General features: G+C 33.9%; 1 protein-coding gene and 2 long non-coding RNA genes across 3 annotated transcripts; 2 read left to right on the top strand and 1 right to left on the bottom strand.

Annotated features, from left to right (window-relative positions):
- The first annotated feature begins 9,764 nt into the window (after positions 1 to 9,764).
- LOC123717641 lies at positions 9,765 to 10,957 on the top strand. The gene is made up of 3 exons (XR_006754862.1): positions 9,765 to 10,019; positions 10,316 to 10,417; positions 10,876 to 10,957. It is a non-coding gene; the product is annotated as an uncharacterized LOC123717641 (long non-coding RNA).
- Positions 10,958 to 11,434: 477 nt separating this feature from the next.
- LOC123717645 lies at positions 11,435 to 12,735 on the top strand. Its single transcript, XR_006754865.1, has 3 exons — positions 11,435 to 11,837; positions 12,345 to 12,427; positions 12,652 to 12,735. It is a non-coding gene; the product is annotated as an uncharacterized LOC123717645 (long non-coding RNA).
- Positions 12,736 to 20,840: 8,105 nt separating this feature from the next.
- On the bottom strand, positions 20,841 to 23,708 carry LOC123717860. The gene is made up of 4 exons (XM_045674109.1): positions 23,506 to 23,708; positions 21,920 to 22,079; positions 21,187 to 21,315; positions 20,841 to 20,969 (listed from the first exon to the last, which is right to left on the bottom strand). Exons 1-4 carry the CDS (start codon positions 23,649 to 23,651, stop codon positions 20,841 to 20,843), a joined length of 564 nt encoding a protein of 187 aa, XP_045530065.1. The 5' UTR covers positions 23,652 to 23,708.
- Positions 23,709 to 25,549: the final 1,841 nt, after the last annotated feature.

The raw sequence follows: 25,549 nt of genomic DNA, 5'->3' as shown, positions 1-25,549 counted from the left end.
GGCTACCAAATTAGAAGAACTTCAATTGGAATGTCTAAGACATCCTCCGTACTCCCCGGATACCTTGCTCCAACAGATACCCATTTTTTTAGAAATTTGGACAACTTCTTCCAAGGGAAATAATTTAACTCTGATGGGGTAGTCCAAATCGCCTTCACAGATTTTATTCATTCCCGTCCGACTGGTTTTTTTTGTAAAGGGATCAATGAACTACCTATGAGATGGCAAAAGTGCATATAAAACAATGGTTCATACGTTGATTAATTAAATATTCGACTTTTTGTACCTCCCATACAAAACGCCAATTTCATATGTAAGGACCTAATATTTGAAGCTTATAAACTGTTTTTTTTATGTCAACGATGGTATTTAGTAGTCTTGCAATTTCATATAATATGACCGTTGCCTACATATCTTAGTTATCTTACTTCTTAAAAGATATATAATAATTCAAAGCCATTAATAACAAAAATATATGATAACTATAACAATGATAGTAATAATTATATTACAATTAATGAAATTATTCGTGTAATAAGGTAAAATGAATTAATTGTATTACATATTTGTATTCATGTCTATGATAATAAAAGCCTTTTGTTAAACTTTATCTAATTTAACCATTTTCTGTAAAGCAGATATTTTTTCGAAAAATAAGGTCTTAAAAAGTTCCGTTACGTGTGTACAATACAATAATGTGACACGTAACCAAAAAGTAAAGAGGTTTCACTTTAATAAAATTTGGTTTTAATGATTACTTTAATAATTAATTTGATAAATTTTACAGATTTACTGAGCAGGTGGTTGTAGCTGCGCTTATTTTGTGTTGTATAAGTCTTAGTTTGTTGTATGCTACCACGGTGAGTCGAGACATACATTTCAAGAGATACATTTGAATTTTAATAAAAATACTATTATGTGAGATTAGAAGTATGGTAAGCCATAAAAGTAGTTCATTCATAATTCTGTCTTGTGAAGTACTTACGTCACTTTTCATTCAATATATTGCGTTACTGAGTATTTGTTTTTCAGGTAAAATAAATGAATTGAATTGTAACAAACAAATGAACATTTTAGTTTCAATTCAAAATAATGAAACGCTGACATGAGTGTTATCTGTTATTAAGTTTTTTTTCTAATTTTTCTATGATTCTGATACAAGTTTAAATAGATCTTGTTTCCTAAGAATTAAGGATGTTATTCCTTCTTCATTTATTTCTATTTCTATCTCACAAATTCACAAGTTCTTAACTCATATAAAATACATTATTTTCTCAAAATCTTTTGCAACAGATTAGTGTGTTGTAAGGAATTGATGACTTCCTTTTGTAAAACAATTTCTCTCGATCTCGAAGTCTATCTGGACTATTTTTGCTTTCTGGCTATTTATTTATTCATTATTTCTGGGGCATTATTTCGGGTGGCATAGCGCTGCTGGAAATTGTGGATTCGATTATGACTGGATTAACGATGCCTTGTTTGTTTATTCGATGTGAATATTGCAACTGAAGAGAACGTGTGTTCCAACAGAATCGATGCCCAATGGCAGATTATACCATTAATTACGTTTGTAAGTATCTGTCTTTAGTGTAGTACGGCTCCACAATGTACGGCTAACATTACGACGTCATTTCTTGAATTGCGGTATCGAAGTGTTCTCCAATGCTAGGAGATGCAAGTTTTTACTGACATTATCTTTGTCAATAAAACCTTGCAACATTTTAAATGACGTTGCGCTTTGACATTCTTATATTATGTTCGCAGAGTGACGTCACAGTAGCGATTATGTTATGAATTTAATATTATACCTAGTCCAGCCATAAGTTCTGGCAATAGGTATACGGGACAATAAGAGGCAAACGGGCAGGAGGCTCACCTGATGTTAAGTGATACCACCGCCCATGGACACTCACATTACCAGAAGGCCCGCAAGTGCGTTGCCGGCCTTTCAAGAATTGGTACTTTTCTTGAAGGACCCTAAGTCGAATTGGTTAGGAAATACTTCAGTGGACAGCTGGTTCCACATAGAAGTGGTGCGTGGTAAAAACTGCTATAAACGAAAATACAATATTTTGAATGTAGTTATGTAATATTAATACATTTCTGACAGTCTCCATATCTTGAGGCGTAAGATGCTGCAGCCATTTCATCTTCTCAACGACAATTACAAATACATATGTACGTATATGTATAAGATCCCGCTTAAGAAGCGTCATGGAGATTAAACAAAATTACCCGTATTGAAAAAAATCGTTGGAGCTTCGACCGTTAGCCTCAGCTTTCGGTATTTACATAATAATATATAATATATTTCCAGGTGGTGTTAGTCATGAAAGCCACGGCATTAACTTCAGCAGAGATGCCACAGATCTTCATGTATATTGCTCTTACGCCACTTATTGGTGTCGTTCTGTGTGTGCCAATCAGAACCTGCGTAAACGCTTTTAAATTTTCTAAATCACAAAATGTTCAATAGATGGCTTATTAGTTTTGTAAATACAATAAAATATATGAAAACACGTGTTCGTATTTTATTATACCACAGGTGATACTTTAAATAGCCTATAGCGATACCTATAATCCAAGGCTATGGGTATAAATAAAAAAAATCAATGGCGCTACAACCTTTTTAGGTCTGGGCCTCAGATTTCTGTACCTGTTTCATTATAAAATAAAAAGGTAAGTAGGTGATCAGCCGTCTGAGCCTGAGTGTTAAATGCGCACATAAAAAGAAAATCCATTGGTGCACAGCCGGGGATCGAACCTACGACCGCAGGGATGAGCGTCGCGCGCTGAAGGTACAAGGCCAACTGAAGCTAGTCAGCGGTTTGACTCGTCATGCCCTTCATTCCTCCACAGCCTCAATATCCCTAGCACTGAAGTAGGAACCTTGTGATGGCTACAAAACCTGAAGTCACTGATGCTATTGGGAGTAACAAGACATTGGCGCTTACTATAAAGCTTCCAATAGGGATCTCAATATTGAACTTATTAAAATAAATAAATTGGAAAATTGGGTTAAACGCCGTAAGGAGGCATTATAATGATGCTTTTTGCGCGGACCTTCGCTCTGGTGTTCTTGGTGCGCAACTCCCACTTTCTTCGATTAAAATTACGATATCAAAAGTGTATATAATTAGCAAACTGGATATAAACACCAATAATATTTTTGAAACTCGTTCGAGATGGTATACTTTTAACTTTGTGAAGCAAACTATCTAGATACTAACCTTTGTTTTAGAAGCTCTAACTATCTATTTCCTGTATATATATTTTAGGCATGTCCTTATTCGTTCACAAAAATATAAATATTTTAAAGTCCATTGTCAAAGTAGACATGGAGAGATATAGACATTCAAATATCTTCTTAATTGTGTTGTTAAAAATACGACATAATGTAAATACTTTTGAAAAAAAAATTCTATTAATCGTTATTTACGAGAAAAATTTTAATTAATATGAATTTAATAATGTGACGATGTAGTTATAATAATATCTGCTACTTTGAATGGTCCATTGAATATCTATCAGGCTATCTCGCTCTTACAACTTGATTACTAACATCGATGATGATTGAGGGGTTTTTACAACAGTCTGCCAAGTTACCGTAACCTTGTTTATCATGCCCTTAATGAGGTTAAGTTTTTATTTAGTTTAGGTTATTATTGTTATTTTGTTGTTTTATCTTTTTAGTTTTATTAATTATTACTATTTTTCTTTATTGTGTTTGTTTGTTTTAATTTTCTTTTCGATAGATAGATTACTTATCTATAATATAAAAATGAATCGCAACATGTGTTGGTCGCCGCAAAACTCAACAATGCCTGGACCAATTTAAACAATTTCTTTTTTTAAATGTTCGTTAAAGTCCATGGATGGTTTTTCCGGCTCTTTTATTTTTCCCATACAAACGTTTTCTAACTAAAATGCAAAGTCAATTTGAAGTCAAGCACTCACTGTTATCTAAGCAATGTAGGTTTGTTCCTAACGTCAAAGAGTACTTATTATCGCTGCACAAAGTTCAAATTCAATCATATCTATCAAAACAGTGTGCGTGTTCGCGTAGCAGGATCGACCAAATTGAATAATCAAAAAATGTAAGAGCTATAAATCATTAGTACTGCTTTTTAATTTGGTTGGCTTCGCGATATTATTATATTTTTATTTTAGTTATGACATGAAATGCATATATTTTCACGTCATCAAATAAATCGCGAAAAAAAAAGGATTTAATTTTTGAATTATTAATTCAACATCACTATCAGTGCAAAATTATTATGAATACATAATAATAGGAAAAGAGATGTTACGAATTCGAAAATGTATTAGATATATATTCGTTGTAAACTAAAATCTGTACATTGATTTGATTATAAGTGCGAGTGTGTATCTAATAATCTGAAAGTAACTAAACTAAGTAAAACAAACATTTTATGATGACATAAATATATCTACAGTCCGACTTAGTAGACTTTCTACTACCACGAGGTCGTTATCTACGCGAGTGAAACTTCGGGACTTTGCTAGTAAATAAATTAAATTATGGTACTAGTACCTGTAGTGAAACTTCTTTATGACCTTATTTTTCGAAAAATGATTTACTATATGCAATTTTACAGAAATCGGTTAAATAAAGTTAATATAGATTAAGTTAAACAAAAGGCTTTTATAATCATAAACATGAATACAATTATTTCATTTTACCTTATTACTAAGATTACTACAGAATTTCATTAATTATAATAGATGTATTACTATCATTGTTATACGTTTTTATATATTTTTGTTATTAATGGCTTCGAATCAACCGAGAAAGATGGCGCGAAACCGAAAAATGTGAGACGCTAAATATTTTTCCAACGCCGATAAACAAGTTTCACTTCAATAACCAGTATTACCAATATATTAGGTTTTATTAAAATGTAGCCAAAGAGAATAAATATCAACGACGATAAACGATAGACGTAAATTGAAATCGTAAAGCCAAAAATAAGTGTTTCAACTCTGTTTAAATAAACATACTTGCTCACAAGACGTACAGTTCTTTGCTTGGTGTCTGGATGAACAGGCCACCCCTCCTTATCATAAACCACAGGTCGGCCTCTCAAAGAACCTTCATAGTACTGGTCCAGCTTTCGTGGTATCTTTAGAATATATTCCATTCCCATTAAGCCAACACATGGAAGAATTATACCAACACAGGCCTTTAATAACCCTGAAAAGAAGCTTTTGTTTATTGTATACATTAGACAAAGCTATAACATTTGTCACTAACAAAACACATACAGAAAAACAAAAACACTTTTTTTTTATAATTTTTATCACATTTTTTTCTTTCAAAGAACACGTTACGTTTTAATGCGTGTGTGTTGAGGTGGTAATAGGCTCGGCATTTTGCTGAAGAGCAGACTGTTCCCAAGCGCTGGTCATCTGCCAGAGACCACAGCAGCTAATTTATTGTCATTGATATTGGCATTGCAGTAAATAAGGTTGTTTAGTGCGTTTGTTAAGTCAATCTATTTATTTACAAGATTAAAGACTTTTAATAATGATATGGTCACTAGACCACTTATGTTGGGACTGATACACTTACCTACCACCACACCACTTTACTGGTAACAACTGTTTACGGTAGAAATGAGTAGAGAGACTGGGTCTTCACAAGTAATGTTTTTGATAGTATTTAACCGTTTAGTATATTAATGAACTGAAGGCACTTCAATACAAAAATGTAGATAAAAAACTCATGGACATGCGTTAGAAGTTAAACTTTGGAATAACAAGATAAAAATCTTTTTAAAACTGACTCAGATAAATATCACAAAAAAAAATTTCAGCCTTATGTGCCTGACTCACGCCGTCGACTTTTTGGGTCTAAGGCAAGCCGGTTTCCTCACGATGTTTTCCTTCGACGTTTTAGCGAATGTTAAATGTGCACAGTCCATTGGTGCAAAGCATTGGAACGAACCTACGACCACAGGGATGAGAGTCGCACGCTGAAGCCACTAGGCCAACACTGCTTACAAAAATGTAAGCAAACAATATTTCTTGCTTACAAACAATCATTAATCAACTATAATTATATGTTTTTGCCATTCACTATTCCCAAAACAAATTGTTTAGTTAATAAAAAAAATTAAATTCCTAATCTTTCTCGTAATTAATAAATAAAATATAAAAGGCTTTATCGTGTCTGTTACCATGGTTACCATATATTCGATATAACATCGTTACCATGGTAACAAAAAATGAAATCTATTGTAAGAAACTCACCAAACAGAAATAATAACGCCAACAAAAATAATAGACATGTTAATTGTCACATCATCGGGATAGCATGCCGACCGCACGCGTCTTCTTCCTTCGTGAGGAGAAAAACCAGCTGCTAGAACATCCATTTCAGACATATCTCGGCATATTAATTTCGGATCGTCACCTGAGAGCATATATGCCAAAAATCTAATTCATAAAAATCAGTCAATAGATGTTTCAAATAAAGTTCATTTATTATTTTAGTTTTAATGTCAATTTTGAATTTAGTTTTAAATTCATTTCCCACTCGACAATTTTTTTTATCGTCACAATAACAATTAATATATAACCTACAAATGCGAATCGTCAAACAGTATGTCTCGAGAAATGTGCTCGACTCATTTAAAAACGAAGAGGAATTTTTAAACGCTGCAAAATACTAGCCATAACAGAAAAAGTAAGTAAATGCCTTCTAGTCGAGTCCTTTTTTCGAGATGACATAAAACGAGTGGAGCATGCTGCATGACGTACAGACTCGAGCGGTAACGCAGATTCGGCGCTGTACATCGAGAGCAAACAACGTATATGGACACAGAATGTTGAGGTGTTTGCTACCGCGGCTAAGAAATTGACAACCCAGTCAGTTATTATACGTAGATAGCCTAACGTTTACAAACAATTAAGGAAATTGTAAAACTATTTTTATATGCATTTGTCTCCTGAACTAGACTGCTATGGTTACATTTATACAAACCACAGCGGTTTTCTAATGTAACATATTATGATTATATTATATTATATTGTAATATAAAGAAAAACAAACTAAAATTACTATTTTTTACTAAGCTATCAATGACAACCTATAAATTCTATGCAAGTACTTCTAATTAACCAAAATAAATTCACCGGTTTAATACAACAGTTGTAAGATTTAGCTTCATCCAAGATCTGCATAGAAATTTAAATTGAATGAAGTATGTACAAACACGGGACGTAATAAAATTAGAGCGCTTTGCTAGTTATAACAGTGAGTTCTGGAACCGCTGTAGTATAGATACCGGCAAACATCTTGAGCACTTGTCTGACGGAACTTTAGCGACTTGATTGAATATCGATCTTTAATCAACTGTCTAGAGATTCAAATGACTCTCTGATTTAACTACTTTACTGGGACACATACCCACAATTGCACCAATTATGCTTATTAATATTCATTTAATTAATTACGTATGAAGAGCATATAATAAAGAAAAACAATGAAACTTTTGTCCTTAAAATATAATATATTATTTTCGAATTGTTATCACTTATTTATACCTCTACTTCATTATATAGATCTGCAAGAGTTGTGGAACGACGGACGTCAAGGTGATACGGATGGTATGTTGTATTCTACCTGCTTGAGCCTAACATTTATTCAAGTACTTATAGGACCCCAGACTATATTCATATTCGATTTAAACGAAACTTAATGTGTTTTATATACAAAAATAACTCAATTATTTTGGAATTTTAGCATACTTGAAAACTTACCACCACCCACCAACGTTAATTATTACTAGGTGTGTAACCCAAGGTGAGTGGATAATGGCTTTTGATAACGTCTTGTGCTAGACTTTGAATGCTGGCATTTCTCTTGCAATATCATTACGCGAGGATAGCATTTGAATCAAGCCCTACTCCAAAGGGAACAAAATCAAATTTGGAGGAAAGATATATTTATATTTTTATGTGCTCTGGTGCATGTTCGAGAGTAGAGTTTCCATCCTATATATTAATATTAAATAACTAAACCTCTTCTCGTCTCTTGGTGCAGACATAACGTACATATATGAAGTACGGGATTCTGCTACTACGTATCCGTAGTGTTGTGAGTTTCTTTGTTCTTCCTTACTTATATATTAAGTTATGTAGTGCAGCTTGGTTATACATATACATACACTATACAGATACTCCTGACATTTATTACATATAAAAAGAAGATCACCTGTTTCAATAATAATTCCTTTTTGTAGGTCTGCGTGATGCTGTCACAACAAAAGCGATTCGATATAAATAGGTTATTTCATAAGATACTAATCTATATAAAACATAGCTTTTAAAAGCGTTATGGAGTAAAATTACTTATACATAAATTTATGCAAAAATCAATAAAAACATTCAATTCTAAACGTCTGTCACCTGACACAACTAAATTCTTCTAAATTTCTTCGCCTGTCTAATCCCAATACTGTCTTGGAGATTAATTCCGTCGGAGACTGTTTTTGAACGAAATATATTTGGATTTGTTTAATTTGCCACAAATTGCAGAAACCGGAGGCATTTTCCTTTTTGTCGAATCATGTTGAGTAGTGATTTGGATTAGCGGTTTGAATTTCGAATAATGTTCGTTAGTGCTTTGCTGTATTTTTCGAATTTAGAATTATTTTAAAAAGTACTTTGTTGGTTGGATTTGTATTTGGAATTATTTCCATAGTGCATTGACCCTGGCTGATCAAACCTAAAAAAAGTTTGGACAGAAAGTTTGGTTGAAAGTTTGGCTGAGCTGAGTCGACATCACTCACTCCAGCAGCGATATTTGTAACCGTTCCTGATATAGCTTTCCCAAAACCCTAGCTAATTACTTATGACCACCTTATCAGCTACTATTATCTGCACCGGGAAGTTTCCCGCTCTGTGTGACTCAGTACGAATGCATCATTATAGTTATCAACTTTCCTACATTCACTAATCTTACATAACCTATGGATCTAAATGAATAATAAAAACTATACTCAGTTACACAGTCCCAAGACATATTTTCTAATCTTTAATGAGAAACACCCACGCGTAAACTCAAAAATACTGCTCACGGACTGTCTAGCTCCCAGTCGCAAATAATAGATTATAAGTTAGTCTTTTGAGCCAAACACCATTGTAACCGGTATAGTAAAATATTAATTTGAATTAAAAAGGGCTACATAGATCAATAACATGTTTTTTTAACAAAAGACAATAAATAATACTATGCTTATTCCAGTTATTAGTTTTTTATTTATATGTCCATTATATTTCTATACAAGTTTACTAGCACCATATCATCAAATAATTATATTAAAAGATAAATATCGAAATAGATAAATAAATAAAATATAAAATAAATAAATAAATAGGTAAATAGGTAATCAAAATATATAATAAAATTAATTAACTTTTTCTTGATCTTCTTAATATTTGTTTTAACTTCAACTTTGTAAAACCCTATAAACATGAAATCGTATATAGTATATACTAACATACAATAATATTATTTTACTGTTATTAATAATATTTTTTTAAATAAAACCTATAATTTAACGAAATTTATAATAATAATTTTATTTCACCGCAATTGCTTTTTTTAAATGTATTTCAATGTTGCATTTTCTGTCGACGCTAGATAGCGCTACGTGCACCATACACCATACACCACTAAAAAAACAAATTCTATTTATCAGTATTTATATTAAAAAGCTAACTACACGTTACGATATTAAATATTATCTTCCCATGCTTTTTTTAGAGTTACTAAATGCTTCACGAATAGAGACTATAGTATCTACTGGTTTGTCGAAAAGCTTTGTATCCGCTCAAGTGTTAAGTATCTTTATCAAATTGTTGTCATTGGCATTGTTACAATTTCAATTAAATGAACACTGAGGGTAGTTTTAAAGATTTTCTTAGAGCAATTACGACAACTGCACCAACACGACATTTATAGATACATTCAAAAATGGACGATACTCAACGTAAGTTTAGCGAGTTTATTAAGTATTGCAATAACACACACAAAACACATATTGTAAGTTTGCAAGTGGTATCACAATTATTGTTCGTAAGTTACCTAATCTTTTCGAATTATAATAATTCGGGCTAGTGACGAGATACGACGAATAAATTTACCAACATATGATATGATTTGAAATGATTTTCGATTTCTATTTCTGAAATATGCATTTATTTCTATATTTTTGTGTTAAATTTAAGAATCGATGTTGAATGGATTTCACTTATAATTATATAATATTTAAAAATAATGTTATAGATACAAACAGGCGATGGAAATGTACTTGTCCCAAAGGAAATCTTGGCATAAAGTGGGATTCGTATACTATGGCAACAAGAAAACTGTCATATATACTCGCTAGTAAGTACTTATATGCATAGCGATTTGCACATTTTTACATTGTAATTCAAAAATAATCAACGCCACAAACAAGACTTTTTTCTTCAACTTTGATCTTGTTCCCTTTGGAGTAGAGACTCTTGGGCCGTGGGATTCAAGTGCACAGTCACTTATTAAAGATTTAAGTTTTTAAGTTAAAGGTAAACTGTCATCGGGACCAAACTTTTAAAATTTGTATTGATTTTATTTTTAATTATTACTTTGTAGGTTAAGGAAATTGTATATATTGATTTGTATTATATGTCTTATAAAAATTGTTAGTTATTAATTCAAAAACTGTAGTCAAAGTTATTAGAATAGAAATAGAACTGGACTGGACTAACAACATATTGATTAATGTTTAATATCAAGCTTTCTAGGTCATAATTTTCAAAACACTTTGCTATAATAGTGATGATTTGTATTTCTTTTTATTGTAGAGTATTCCCAAAACATGGGCATGTGCTAACTCAAACCCAACAACACAATAGGCACAACTGAAAATAAAGTAAATATATTTTATTGATCCTCGTTTAATTGTATTCTACAGCTTCCGCATGTTATTGAATAATGAACAAAACCTAATTAAAAATAAGCTTATTGAGACAGGGGATTAAGTATTTTCAAAGTATTTAAAATAAGGGCTTCATTATGTCTTGCATCTTGTTCTAGTCTATCAGGTAAAAACAAAATCGGGAGAAACTATGGAGACCCTATTTGACTAAGATAAATCCCCTTACTTAGTTTGCCTTTTTTATATTTTATATATACTTTAGAGTGTACCTATTTATTAAAATTTGTAGAATTTTCTGGTGCCACCGCCTTTCACTCCCTGTTGTTGGAGCTTTCGGTGTCTCTGAGGTCGAGCACCTTTTCTCCGTTGACTACTTAGTGTAGAAGAGAAGTCTTACGTTGTGACAATTAATAACACCACCCAAGTACTTCAATAAGTGTATTAAATTAGTTATATGTGATAGAATATCTTATAACAAGCCTCATCAAAATTGCTTTACTAATAGGGGAAGAAAAAAAACTCGACCCAAAGCTACAAAAATAATAATCAGGAACGTGTAGAACAATTCGAAACATTCAGAAGTATTACATGGATATTTTTTTAAATTTTGAAACAAATCCGTCTTCGGAACTAATCTAAATTTTAAACACAATAACTTCTTAAATCGGCATCGCTGAAATAGTTGCAGCAGAAGCCAACTTTGGGGAACAAGAATTCAATGTACTCCAGAGTCTCGTAAGTCTACGTCAGTTACTCCAAGAAATCTGGGAAGATCTGGGAATGTCAGCGGGGCCTTGTACAGTGACAGTGGACGGGAGCAGTTCGTCGATGACGATGGAGGAAGAAGGCCCAACGACGAGTCGTAAACGGACTCGCAGTTGCACTTTAGTAAGTTTGATAATACTAGAATAACTAAAAATTCAATATCTAAATGGGAAACAATCTAAAATATTATTAAATCTCTTTACAACAGGAGTCATCAGACCAGAGTACAAAGTACTCTTCATATTATAATGTTTTAGTTCACAGATATATACTGTTATAATTTTTAGTACCAACTACTTATTATAAAATTTACAAAACCTTTACTTAAGTTGTAAGCCAACTTTGCATTGTATGTTATAGTTTCGGTCTCTGTATGTTATAGTTATAGTGTCAGTGCCACTTGGGGAATAGGAAAAGTTTCATCAACACGTGTTTGAAGTCGGTTAAATTTTTCTGTTTTATTTCTAATAAGCAACATAGACTACGTGTACAGTCTTTCTAAATAATCTTTTCGGTATTAGGCAAGTATTTCAAATTACTTGCAGTACAAGAGTTTGATACTGCTGTAAGATTCAATTAATATTCAATAATAATACTTAAGAGTGATCCTAAATTTATTAATATTTGTAGAATGTCTCTGGAAACTTTCGAAATCGCCGCCGTCCAAGCTCTGTTGGCGTTGCAGGGATCGATCAGCTTCCCTCCGTTGAGTGGTAAGTGTACCTATGAGAAAACTGTCGGTTTATGAAAATTTTGCCACCACCACTTAAATCAGTGCATTAAGTGGAATATGTACATTTAGGAGCGAGTATATTTTTCTAAAATTTTGTAACCAAATAGTCTTCGGAAGGTCGGAGATAAAAAGTATATATTCTCAATTTTAAATACAATTACAATTTGGTTCGAGAAGAATTTCATATTTATTATTTTAACGTAGAGATGGGCATCGCTGAAATACTCGCCGCAGAAGCCTTATTACAGCTTCGGGGAAACGGAATTCAGGTTCCACCAAAGATTCGTAAGTACTTACTGTGATTATTATATCTTTAATTATATTTTATAGGATCCTATTGAATTCTAAAAAGAACGGTTGAAATCAGTTCGCTGCTAAACGGCTTAGTTTGGCATATACACAATTGCTGTCCCATCAATCCGATGCCTGAACTTAACAACTGTAATTCAAAATGGTGGTATGCCAGCTACGTTTCAGGAAACGGAAGATCTGGGTTTGTCAGAGAGGCTTTCTTCAGTAACAGTGGACGAAAGCAGTTCGTCGAAGACGATGGAGGAAGAAGGCCCAACGACGAGTCGTAAACAGACTCGCAGTTGCACTTCAGTAAGTTTGATAATACTAGAATAACTAAAAATTCCCTTTTTCACATAAAAATAACTTAAACATTGTCTTGTTAACTAAATGGGAAACTATCTAAAATATTATTAAATATCTTTACAACAGGAGTCATCAGACCAGAGCGTAAGTGACGAAAGTGAGTTTTTACATGCCACTACGAGCCACTGGAGAAGAATATGGTAAGTAATTTTTTAATTGTTACTAAATATTTTGAGATTTCCATTCTTGCTTTCTTCATTTTTATTACTATGTAGGTTAAGAAAATTGTTTATACTGTATGTTTGATTGTTACAATGGCAAATGTAATATTGTTAAAAAATATTTTTTTTCGCTTAGTAAATCAATAATCTTTTCGATTCTTGATTTATGCTAGTGTAAGTATGCACTTTGAAATAAATATTTTGAAATAATAATGTTATAGAATACAATCGGCGATGGAAACGCAAAAATCCCAGTGAAAATTTACACATCCATTAAGTGGAATTCGTACACGATGGCTACCAGGAAACTATTGACATCCGTATTTCCTCGACAGTAAGTACTTATTATCAATTCATAAAAGTTTTATAACGCAATTATATTTTCAAAGTGATATGTTTGAGTGTCTATTACTTTGTATTGCAGCATTCTCGCAACACATTCTCTTACTGGGAAACGGTCACCAGCGTCCCCCAACAGACCGGCCAAAGAGAAACTAGACTCCAAGCTTGTCAATGACATTATAAAAACTGTCGTGGACAAGTGTGGTGTAGCCGAAAATATTGTGTTTCATTAATTACTCGATCAATCCCATGTTTAACTGTTAAGTCCGCTCCCGATATTTGTGCTTAAACATTTCTGTTTATCTTATTGTATATTAAATTAGAAGAACAATAAAATATAACATATGTATTACGTTTCCAGAACGGCTATCACAAACAAATGCGCCGATGAGAGTAAAATGTTGCATCAGCGGAAAAGCATAAAATAGAAGATCATGATGAAGAATAGGTATTTGGGACAAGGGCTCATCAACAGTCTTCTTGAAAAGCAAAAACTCGACCGAAAGAAAAAATAAGTATCTTTGTTTTTTTTATCGAGACTGAGACCAATACCAAGATTGGACGACGACCCGCAGCACTAAATATTAACGTTGAAAGTACCCTCATATGTAGGTAAATAACGTGTTCTTCAATTAAGTGACAACCTCAGAGATTACCCGCAAAATTGATTTATAAAGAACACGTAGAAACGTCGATGCAGAACTAAACCAACCTTCGTATCTTGACGGCTCCTGCGACGGTGTATGGGGCAGCGACCAAGCTGCGAGCGGCTCGAGCGGAAGCACGATGCCGAGGACAACGCGAAGCAGCTGGAGCGGCACGTGACGGCGATCTGCTTCGTGATGGCATCAGTGGCGGGACATCCAATCTTGAATCACCTCGATGTTGTCGATGTCGAGGACGTTGTGCTTGTGCATACGCAATTTAACTTTAAACTCTTGTGTTTTTTCCATAAATACTCGAAATCGTTACTAATCTTTAAATATTTTAAGAAAAAAATGCGCTGTACTGCTCAACGAAATAAATGTGCCAAGTGGCGGAGCACTAAAATGTGAATGACGATCGTCGTTAGGCAAAGAACAGGAACAGTGCCACTACATGTAATCTATGCTAATCTTGAGGACAAAGATCGAGTATAATAATTATTCTATAAAATTTACAAATTTACACCGCGGGTAGAAGTCGGTGGCTTTGTTGAGGTTTCTATATTAGAGCAAAAGATTTTTATTTGTCGTGTTGTGTTGGATACGGGGCCAGCAATCACTAGTGAAAAAAATATTGTCTATAAGTAATTAACAAGAAACGTTATATTGACTCAAACCAGTGTCCTAACCTTCATGTTCCATTATCATCACAGTCTAAATGAAGATTAGACACCGTATGACTATTTTTCATAATTTTTAAGCATTATAGATTGAGGGATACTGCAGCCCCAGTTAAAGGTACTACACTTAACGCGATACTATAATTATTTATATTAAACGCGATACGCGATAACGCGTGACCGGATAAACTCCATCGTATGAAAATGCTCACTTGTGATACTTGACGTCACTTTGTATCTCTTCTCATAGTTTTTCCTTTGTGGTAGCTGTCCTGCTATATGTATCACCTGTATCACCTTTGCCTAAGGTTTACACGTACTACATACTTAGACTTAAACGCCAGCTAAACTAATAATTATTACATTTAATTACGATTTTATTACTGTATATCATAGGCAAACAATCTTAATACAATTCGACTTGTTCTAAGAGATTATGGTGAAACTAGCCTATTACGCTCACTGCGAGGCTATGAAATATTTTAATTGATAATTAATTTAGATAGAGAAGATCTTATTCACTTATTTGTGGAAGAGGTAAAACTGCATTTACACAGATTTTATAAACCAAACAAAATGTGCTGATTGAATATCGATCTTTAATTAACTGTCTAGAGATACAATTAACTCTCTGATTTAACTACTTTACTGCGACACATACACACAATTGCACCAATTATGCTTATTAATATTCATTTAATTAATTACGTATGAAGAGCATATAATAAAGAAAAACAATGAAACTTTTGTCCTTAAAATATAATATATTATTTTCGAATTGTTATCACTTATTTATACCTCTACTTCATTATATAGATCTGCAAGAGTTGTGGAACGACGGACGTCAAGGTGATACGGATGATATTTTGATCCACGTTTCGCCCCAATTGTGATATTTGCATTATGAGTAGTAGGTATTTCCGTGTTATGTCTCACTTCAAAGTTCCGCAACCTAAGTTGCTCTTGGCCGCCCGCTCATGGCTGACCAAAACTAAAAAAAAAGTTTGGAAAGCAGCACTGCAGCAGCGAAATCTCTAACAGTTCCGGAGATATCTTTCTCAAAACCCTGGCTAATTACTTATCACTACCTTATCAGCTACTTTATATAAAATACAGAATTACAACGATCTTATCAATGTTAATTTTAATTATTACACTTAATTATTAAACCTTTAATCTTATTTAAAGCTTGTGACTGTTTATATTTAACGCGTATCGAATCATCCCAAGTAGCTACCTACTATACGTCATAGATTGTGAGATGCTGGATTCATCACGAAGATTTGTTACCGTAAGTACGCACAGTGCCGGATTAGCCATATAGCAAGAGAAGCAATAGCTAGGAGCCCCGCCCTTCATCGTGCTAACCTAACCTTACCGTAATAAAAAAATATTACATAGGAGCGTCATATATCTTGCTGCACTTCCACTTAAAAATGTAAAACTCGATTTCGTCACGTCAATTCGTTGAAGATACGTCGGTATTTCACAAACTTTTTACCTTAATGTTCTAATGTTTAATTATAATCGATATCTTTAGACTAACATCTATACCACATCTACCTTTCAAGTCGCCAGAGCTTTTTTATAAGATCGTCTTTATCATCTCACTTTGTTGAATACAGAGCATGATTTGTTTAAATAATATATAGTCTATATAGGGTTACTAACTCTCAATTTGCCAATCCAGATCCAGAAATATTTATTCGTAACGGTTTTGTTTTATTCAATATCCTAAACTTGAGAAACTAAAGCAAACCCAGGACCCCTTGATAGAATTTCTTACAGGCCCAGCGCTGGCTTATACCGGCACTGGACCCAGACCTGAAAAGGTTGTAGCGTCACTGATTTATTTTTTATTTTATACCACTGATTGTTGCATTTTTCATGTTTATACATAAGTGAAGAATTTAGTAGCCTCATAAATTTTAAATAAGCATTTAATATTTCGTCAAACTCATTGTTACCATAAAGAGTATCTTTTTGGTATTTATTTATAGGAGCGCTTGTGGTTTTAATTAATATTTCCATTATAGGCACTTCATGGATGTGTTCTAAATGCGTATCAAACAATAACTATTCGCGTTTTATGTAAGTGTACATCTAAATCTTTTACTCCCTACTTTAAGGATGGGAGTTTTTCGCACTAGGAAAAATGTAGCTAGCAGGGCTACAATCAAGAACCAATAAAAACATTGGTTTCTTGCGAAATGTATTTCACAAAGTGTGCTCGTGGTGTTGTGAGACACTGTTTGTTTTCACCAATAGTATGATGAGTCTGGGGTATTCTTGCGGTTATCGCGGAGTTTCCAATTCTAATATATCCCATATATAATCTATTTTCCTTATAATGTTCCGATTTTTTTCTTCGATCTGCGACGCGCGCACCATTGATCCTAAACGGGCAGGCTTGCCATGTAAGGAGTAAACACCGGAGTTCTGTTTAAGAATCGCTTTATTCTCAAATAATATTTACTTTATTCCAATATTATATAGAAAATCTTATATTAAGTAGATCCCCCTCTGGCCATGGCGCACAATGCTTTTAAACCTATGTAAAAATCAGTAATTAAAGTGTGTGTCACACACACACCACACAATTTCACATAGGTATTGTATAACTATTAGGTCCTTACATATGAAATTGGCGTATTTCGTACTGGCCACTTTAACCTCAAATACCTCCTCTTTGGTAAGGAATTCCAAATTCAAATTTGTACAGCTATTTACTCATGTATTTGTGCTTCGATGACCGTCATTCATTTGGTTTTTTTTTCTGTTTGCGTCACTCATTTTACAAAATGGAAAAGTTGTAGTATCGCATTATTTATGAAATTTACGAAACCACTCGAAGGGTGAATGATGTGTATGGCGATCATGTTGCAAAAGAAAACACGGTTCGTTTTTGGTTCCAACGTTTTCGTTCTGGAAATTTCGACCTGCAGAACAAGCCCCGTGGACGGCCTGAGACCCAAGTTGATAATGAAGTATTGAAGGCTATTGTGGAAGCGGATCCATCCCAAACCACGTCTGAGGTAGCTGCAGGCTGCGGTATTAGTGATAAAACTGTTTTAATTCACTTGAAGCAAATTGGGATGATTAAAAAGCTTGAAAGGTGGGTACCTCACGAATTGACTGAAACAAACCGGCAAACGCGCGTCGACTGCTGCGTTACATTACTGAACCGGTACAATAATGAAAGTATTTTAAATCATTACCTGTGATGAAAAATGAATTCTTTACGATAATCGGAAGCGCTCAGCGCAATGGTTGGATCCTGGTCAGCCAGCCAAATCCTGCCCCATGCGAAAATTAACCCCAAAAAAGTTACTTGTAAGCGTTTGGTGGACTAGTGCCGGTATTGTTCATTGCAGTTTTCTCAAATCTGGCCAGACTATTACGGCTGATGTCTATTGTCAGCAATTGCAAACCATGATGGAAAAGCTAGCGGCTAAACAACCTAGGCTGGTCAATCGCTCCACGCCACTGCTACTTCACGACTACGCTAGACCACACACTGCACAACAGATGGCTACCAAATTAGAAGAGCTTCAATTGGAATGTCTAAGACATCCTTTTTTTAGAAATTTGGACAACTTCTTCCAAGGGAAATAATTTAACTCTGATGGGGCAGTCCAAATCGCCTTCACAGATTTTATTGATTCCCGTCCGACTGGTTTTTTTAGTAAAGGGATCAATGAACTACCTATGAGATGGCAAAAGTGCATAGAAAACAATGGTTGATACGTTGATTAATTAAATATATTATATTTAAAAATATTCGACTTTTTGTTCCTCCCGTATAAAACGCCAATTTCATATGTAAGGACCTAATATTTGAAGCTTATAAACTGGTTTTTTTATGTCAACGTACCACCGTTTTAGAAGTCTTGAAATTTCATATAATATGACCGTTGCCTACATATCTTAGTTATCTTACTTCTTAAAAGATATATAATAATTCAAAGCCATTAATAACAAAAATATATGATAACTATAACAATGATAGTAATAATTATATTACAATTAATGAAATTCTTTAAATTCTTCTTTCTCTCTTTCTTCTTAATTAATCTTCGTGTAATAAGGTAAAATGAAATAATTGTATTATTTGTATTCATGTCTATGATAATAAAAGCCTTTTGTTAAACTTTATCTAATTTAACCATTTTCTGTAAAGCAGATAATTTTTCGAAAAATAAGGTCTTAAAAAGTTCCGTTACGTGTGTACAATACAATAATGTGACACGTAACCAAAAAGTAAAGAGGTTTCACTTTAATAAAATTTGGTTTTAAGGATTACTTTAATAATTAATTTGATAAATTTTACAGATTTGCTGAGCAGGTGGTTGTAGCTGCGCTTATTTTGTGTTATATGAGTCTTAGTTTGTTGTATGCTACCACGGTGAGTCGAGACATACATTTCAAGAGATACATTTGAATTTTAATAAAAATACTATTATGTGAGATTAGAAGTATGGTAAGCCATAAAAGTAGTTCATTCATAATTCTGTCTTGTGAAGTACTTACGTCAATTTTCATTCAATATATCGCGTTACTGAGTATTTGTTTTTCAGGTAAAATAAATGAATTGAATTGTAGCAAACAAATGAACATTTTAGTTTCAATTCAAAATAATGAAACGCTGACATGAGTTTTCTCTGTTATTAAGTTTTTTTTCTAATTTTTCTATGATTCTGACAATGGAGCTACGCTCTGGTGTTCTTAGTGCGCAACTACCACTTTCTTCGATCAAAATTACGATATCAAAAGTATATTCAAATAGCAAACTGGATATAGACATCTATAATATTTTTTAAACTTGATCGAGATGGAATTAAAAGTTTAACAATAAATAGACGCAGAATGGTATAATTGTAACTTTCTGAAGCAAACTATCTAGTTACGTTCCTTTGCTTAAGAAGCTCAAAGTATCTATTACCCGTATATATATTTTAGGAATGTCCTTGTTCGTTCACAAAAACATAAATATTTTTAAGTCCATTGTCGAAGTAGACATGGAGAGCTGTAGACATCTAAAGATCTTCCTAATAGTGTTGTGAAAATTCGACATAATGCTTTTGAAAAAAAAATATCTGCTACTTTGAATGGTCCTGTAAATAGGCTATCTCGCTCTTACAACTTGATTACTAACATCGATGATGATTGATGGGTTTTACAACAGTCTGCCAAGTTACCGTAACCTTGTTTATCATGCTCTTAATGAGGTTTAAGTTTTCATTTAGTTTAGGTTATTATTGTTATTTTATCATTTTAGCTTTATAAATTTTTGTATCGTGTTTGTTTGTTTTATTTTCTCCATGGATAGATTACTAATTATATTCTAATATAATTGATGTGTTTTTTATGTGTGTTAAATTTGTGATGTCATATCTTCTTGTATTTTCTAAGGCATCAACATTGTTTTAGAACGTGTAAATAAATAAATAAAATAATATAAGTAAGTACTATATACTCACAATGTTATTGTAACTTCTAGTTTACCTTTTAAGGAAAATATGTGTGGCAGAATATGCGACAGTATAGTATTCTTGCAAATAAATTATTATTTTTACATATAATATGAGATTACAATGGTTCTAGATTGTTGCAAGTTTATATTATAGACTGCCTACACACTTTTCTAGATATTTTATTGTCTAGAAAACATAACAATAGCAATTTAGCGAATGCCACGAAGTTCCACGATTATTTTTATTCCGCTTAATTTTGAGCAACGACTTCAAGCCTCAGAACGTAACTAATAAAATTTTATTTTTTCTAAATAACAGTGTCGCTAATAAATACGTCCGTCGTCCGACAAAACAACCGACCGATAGAAACATTTCCCATCAAAATTATTGTAATAAAACAAAATGTTTGTAGAACATTTATTTGAAAGAATTAAGCTAATGTTTTAAGGACTCTTTGCTCTTCTGTATTTGTGTTAAGACATAAGCAGTGTCGTCTTGTTCGGAATCGTGGAGTATTTGCTGTTTCAACTCGTTCCTGGTGATGTCGTTGAGGAGTGGTTGTCTCTGTAAAATAATTTAATCTTTATAATTAATATTTTCATTTTTGTTTATGTAATAGAAGGCAAATTGGCAGGAGGCTCAGCTGATGTTAAGTGGTACCACCGATATTGTTTTGGTTATCGCGAAGTCTACGAAACATTTCTCTCAAAGAAATGTTGGGTAACAACTAGTGTATATAATAAACACTTAAACTACACGAATTAGCACATGAAAATCTTACGCAATCGCATTTCTTCTCGCCTGTTGGAGATAGACCGTAGTCCCAAATGTCTGCACTGAGAGCTTCGGCCTGAGGTGTCATCCATTTCCTCATGTCACCTTTACGCCTCCGCCATCTTGGCTCCACGTTCTAGAACATTTGGACTCTTTCTTTTCTAATTAATATTAATGAGGCATTTGTGATGGCAGCTGGATCAAAAATACCCTTAATTGGAATAGCCCAGTGGGAAGAAGAAAGAGAGGATGCCCACCAAAAACTTGGAAGATGAAATAAATGGAAAATTGTCGCAAGGAATAGGCATAAATGGAAGAAGCTGGAGGAGGCCTTCACTCCGCCGGAGGTCGAGTACTAGTGAAAACATAAAAGACATGGATTAAGTGTAATTATAGTGTAGTCGAATAAGGCTATTTTTATTTTGTTTATTTGATGAGGACGTTATTAAAAGTAGGTACAGTGGATAGAAATAGTAAAAAGCAAATGAAAAGATCAACATTATCATGATTATACAATAAATAAAAATAAATTTTGTCGAGTGAATCAAAAATAATAATCTTTACGAAACTATAGGGCCCAAATGGCCCTCCCCTGTGACACGCCCAGATCTCGCGATATCACGAATCATCATCATCAGTTTCGTGTACGTATACGACAGATTTGTATAATTTAACACAAGCTAATATTTTCTCCCTTGGTCAACAAATCTATTAATTTATCCATTATGCGATAAGCCCACCTGCATATCTTTACTGCTGAAACATTTCTTCGTGTTTTGGTACTTTCCTCGAAATTTTTCTTCTGTTTTACATTTATTTATCATTTGCATTGCTGCTTCCCATAACAGTATACACGGTAAGATTATAAACATTATCAAGTTTAATATGAACTCCATTGGCCTGGAATAGAGTCAATTTTAAATATCCGTCTCAGTGGGATTACAACGTAACTTGCGGATTAAAAGGCCGGCAACGGACTCACGAGACTTCTGGCATTCAGAGTGTCCATGGGCGGCGATATCATCTAACATCAGATGAACCTCCTGCCAGTTTGCAACCTTTTCTATAAAAAAACAAACTAAACTCTGTCCCGTACGTACGGTAACGCACTAAAATGGGTGTCCATGGGCTGCGATGACTACCTTTTTTGGGAGTCCCTTAGTCTCATGATGACTATATAGACTAATAAGTCTAGCGACACGGTTTACATACATTGTAAGTTTACCTAGCTGAAGATATTAATATCAATTAATGTGATTTTGTTAGAATAAGTGAAGTGTATGTATTAATGAAAAAATATTAATTATTATATGATTTGTGATTATCAATTCTTAAGTGACTGGTATTAGGATCTACATGGAAGTAGTCTTTCGCAACACCATCTAATTTTTTTTAATAAAAAGGGTTCTCTAGTAAAAATACACTAATATAGGTGTGAAAAAATCAGCCTTCGCGTGCGCTATAGAAACTGTTGATAGAACAAAAAAAAATACGTACAGTGTTATAGAACGAATATTTACAAAAATAATGTTTTAATGTTGGAAATTTTACGTAAAAGATGTTAGGAATTCCAAAATGTATTAGATATATATTTGTTGGAAACTAAAATCTGTATATTGATTTGATCATAAGTGTAAGTGTGTATCTAATAATCTTAAAGGAAATAATTAAAAACTAAGTAAAATAAAAAAATGATATCAAAAATATATCTACAGTCCGACTTAGTAGACTTTCTACTACCACGAGGTCGTTATCTACGCGAGTGAAACTGCGGGGCATTGCTAGTAAATAAATTAAATTATGGTACTAGTACCTGTAGTGAAACCTCTTTATGACCTTATTTTTCGAAAAATTATTTACTATATGCAACTTTACAGAAATTGGATAAATAAAGTTAAATTAGATAAAATTTAACAAAAGGTTTTTATTATCATAGACATGAATACAAATAATACAATTATTTCATTTTACCTTATTACTAAGATTACTACAGAATTTCATTAATTATAATAGATGTATTACTATCATTGTTATACGTTATTATATATTTTTGTTATTAATGGCTTCGAATCTCTTCGAATCAACCGTGGTAGGGACAAGAAAAAGATGGCGCGAAACCGAAGAATGTGACGCGTAACCGAAAAATGTGACGGTAAATATTTTTCCAACGCCGATAAGTTTCACTTCAATAACCAGTATTACCAATATATTAGGTTTTATTAAAACGTAGCCAAAGATAATAAATATCAAGGACGATAAACGATAAACGTAAATAGAAGACATAAGGCCAAAAATAAGTGTTACAACTCTGTTTAAATAAACATACTTGCTCACAAGACGTACAGTTCTCTTTTTGGTGTCTGGATGAACAGGCCACCCCTCCTTATCATAAACCACAGGTCGACCTCTCAAAGAACCTTCATAGTACTGGTCCAGCTTTCGTGGTATCTTTAGTATATATTCCATTCCCATTAAGCCAACACATGGCAGAATTATACCAACACAGGCTTTTAATAACCCTGAAAAGAAGCTTTTGTCTATTGTATACATAAGACAAAGCTATAACATTTATCACTAACAAAACACACAAAATAAAAAATTGTTATCACATTTTTTTCTTTTATCGAACACGTTACGTTTTAAGTGTGTAATGCTTGTGTGTTGAGGTGGTAATTGGCTCGGTATTTTGCTGAGGAGCAAACTGTTCCATAGCGCTGGTCATTCTGCCAGAGACCACAACAGTTTATTAATTAGTTGTCATTGATATTGGCATTGCAGTAAATTAGATTGTTTAGTTGTTATTTACAACATTAAAGACTTTTAATAATGATATGGTCACTAGACAACTGATGTTGGCATTGATTAAATTACACGGCGTGGTTTATTGGTAACAACTGTTTACGGTAGAAATGAGTTGAAAGACTGGGTCTTTTTTACAAGAAATGATTTTGATAGTATTCAACTGTTTAGTATATTAATGAACTGGAGGCACTTCAATACAAAAATGTATAAAACAAAATAAATCAATGGCGCTATAACTTTTTTTAGGTCTGGGCCTTAGATATCTGTAGCTGTTTCATGATCATTTGTTTATCAAATAGGCAAGTAGGTGATCAGTCTTCTGTGCTTGATGCACGCCGTCGACTTTTTGGGTCTAAGGCAAGCCGGTTTACTCACGATGTTTTCCTTCACCGTTCGAGCGAATGTTAAATGCGCACATAGAAAGTCCATTGGTGCACAGCATGAGGACGAAGCTACGACCTCAGGGATGAGAGTCGCACGCTGAAGCCACTAGGCCAACACCTCTTATAAAAATGTAAGCAAAAAATATTTCTTGCTTACAAACAATCATTAATAAACTATAATTATATGTGTTTGCCATTTACTATTCCCAAAACAAATTGTTTAGGTAATAAAAAAAATTAAATTCCTAATAAAAGAGCCTAATTAATAGATAAAATATAAAAGGCTGTTACCATGGTTACCATATATTTGACATAACATCGTTACCATGGTAATGTAGGTGATTAGTACGTGTCGTAATGAAACAGTGATGTGTCCCGACAAGGACAGTTGTAAACGTTATCGTCATGAAACAATAATTTGTTCTGAAAAGAACAGTTAATTGGCGTTATCGTTAGACCACGATATCGAAGTGTTCTGAGAAGAACACGTTCGTACCCTTCGACGGTTGCGCGCAGAAAAGGACAACTTTTTGCCGCGCCTCGATTTTATCGTCTACGCACCTTTCGCATCTTGGTACCACATGTTACCACTAGTGGCCAGTGTAGGATAATTTTTGTATATAAATCTACAGTTTTTAAAAATAAACACATTCCACGACGACATGGCGGAGTCCATGACGCGGCAACTCCAGGCAGCTCTGGCGGCAGCGACCTCAACGCGCACGCCGGAGATCACCTGCCAGAACCTTGCACCCTATGTGCAAAGGCTGATTCAGCGCAAGCGCGCGCTCAGGAGGCAATGGCAGCGCAACCGCTGCCCCGCGCTCAAAACGCAGCTGAATCGCCTCGCCGAACGTGTCAAGGCCGAGCTGGCCTCTCACGAACGGCGCACATGGGTGAGCACACTGGGAGAGGCCACCACAGAGCCTACTCGCCTCTACCAACTTTGCCGTCGTCTCTACAGGACTCCAGAGCCGAAGCGTCCCCTGCGTGACAGCAACGGCGCCATAACCTACAATGACACAGATCGGGCCGAAATATTCGCCGAACACCTCCAGCGTCAGTTCTCGCCGAACCCCGCGACGTCCCCTACGCGCGTGGCAGAGGTGGTGAACGCTGTCGAGGCGTGGCTGACGTGCCCGATCTCTACCGACGAAGACCAGATCTTCTTCTCGCCGTCACAAG

The sequence above is a fragment of the Pieris brassicae genome, chromosome 13 (assembly GCF_905147105.1).
Source record: "Pieris brassicae chromosome 13, ilPieBrab1.1, whole genome shotgun sequence".
In the NCBI taxonomy this organism is placed as follows: domain Eukaryota; kingdom Metazoa; phylum Arthropoda; class Insecta; order Lepidoptera; family Pieridae; genus Pieris; species Pieris brassicae.
The sequence above is the reverse complement of the archived record's forward strand: the minus strand, read 5'-3'. Positions and strand labels throughout refer to the sequence as shown.

Bases quoted from the DNA above. Each gene is read 5' to 3' on its own strand.
- LOC123717860 (XM_045674109.1), bottom strand. From the start codon at position 23,651: ATGGGAATGGAATATATACTAAAGATACCACGAAAGCTGGACCAGTAC. The intron at 22,080-23,505 runs GTATGTTTATTT...ACTCTATTCCAG, and splicing joins ACTGTACGTCTTGTGAGCAA to GCCAATGGAGTTCATATTAA. The intron at 21,316-21,919 runs GTGGGCTTATCG...CAAATGTTCTAG, and splicing joins TCAGCAGTAAAGATATGCAG to AACGTGGAGCCAAGATGGCG.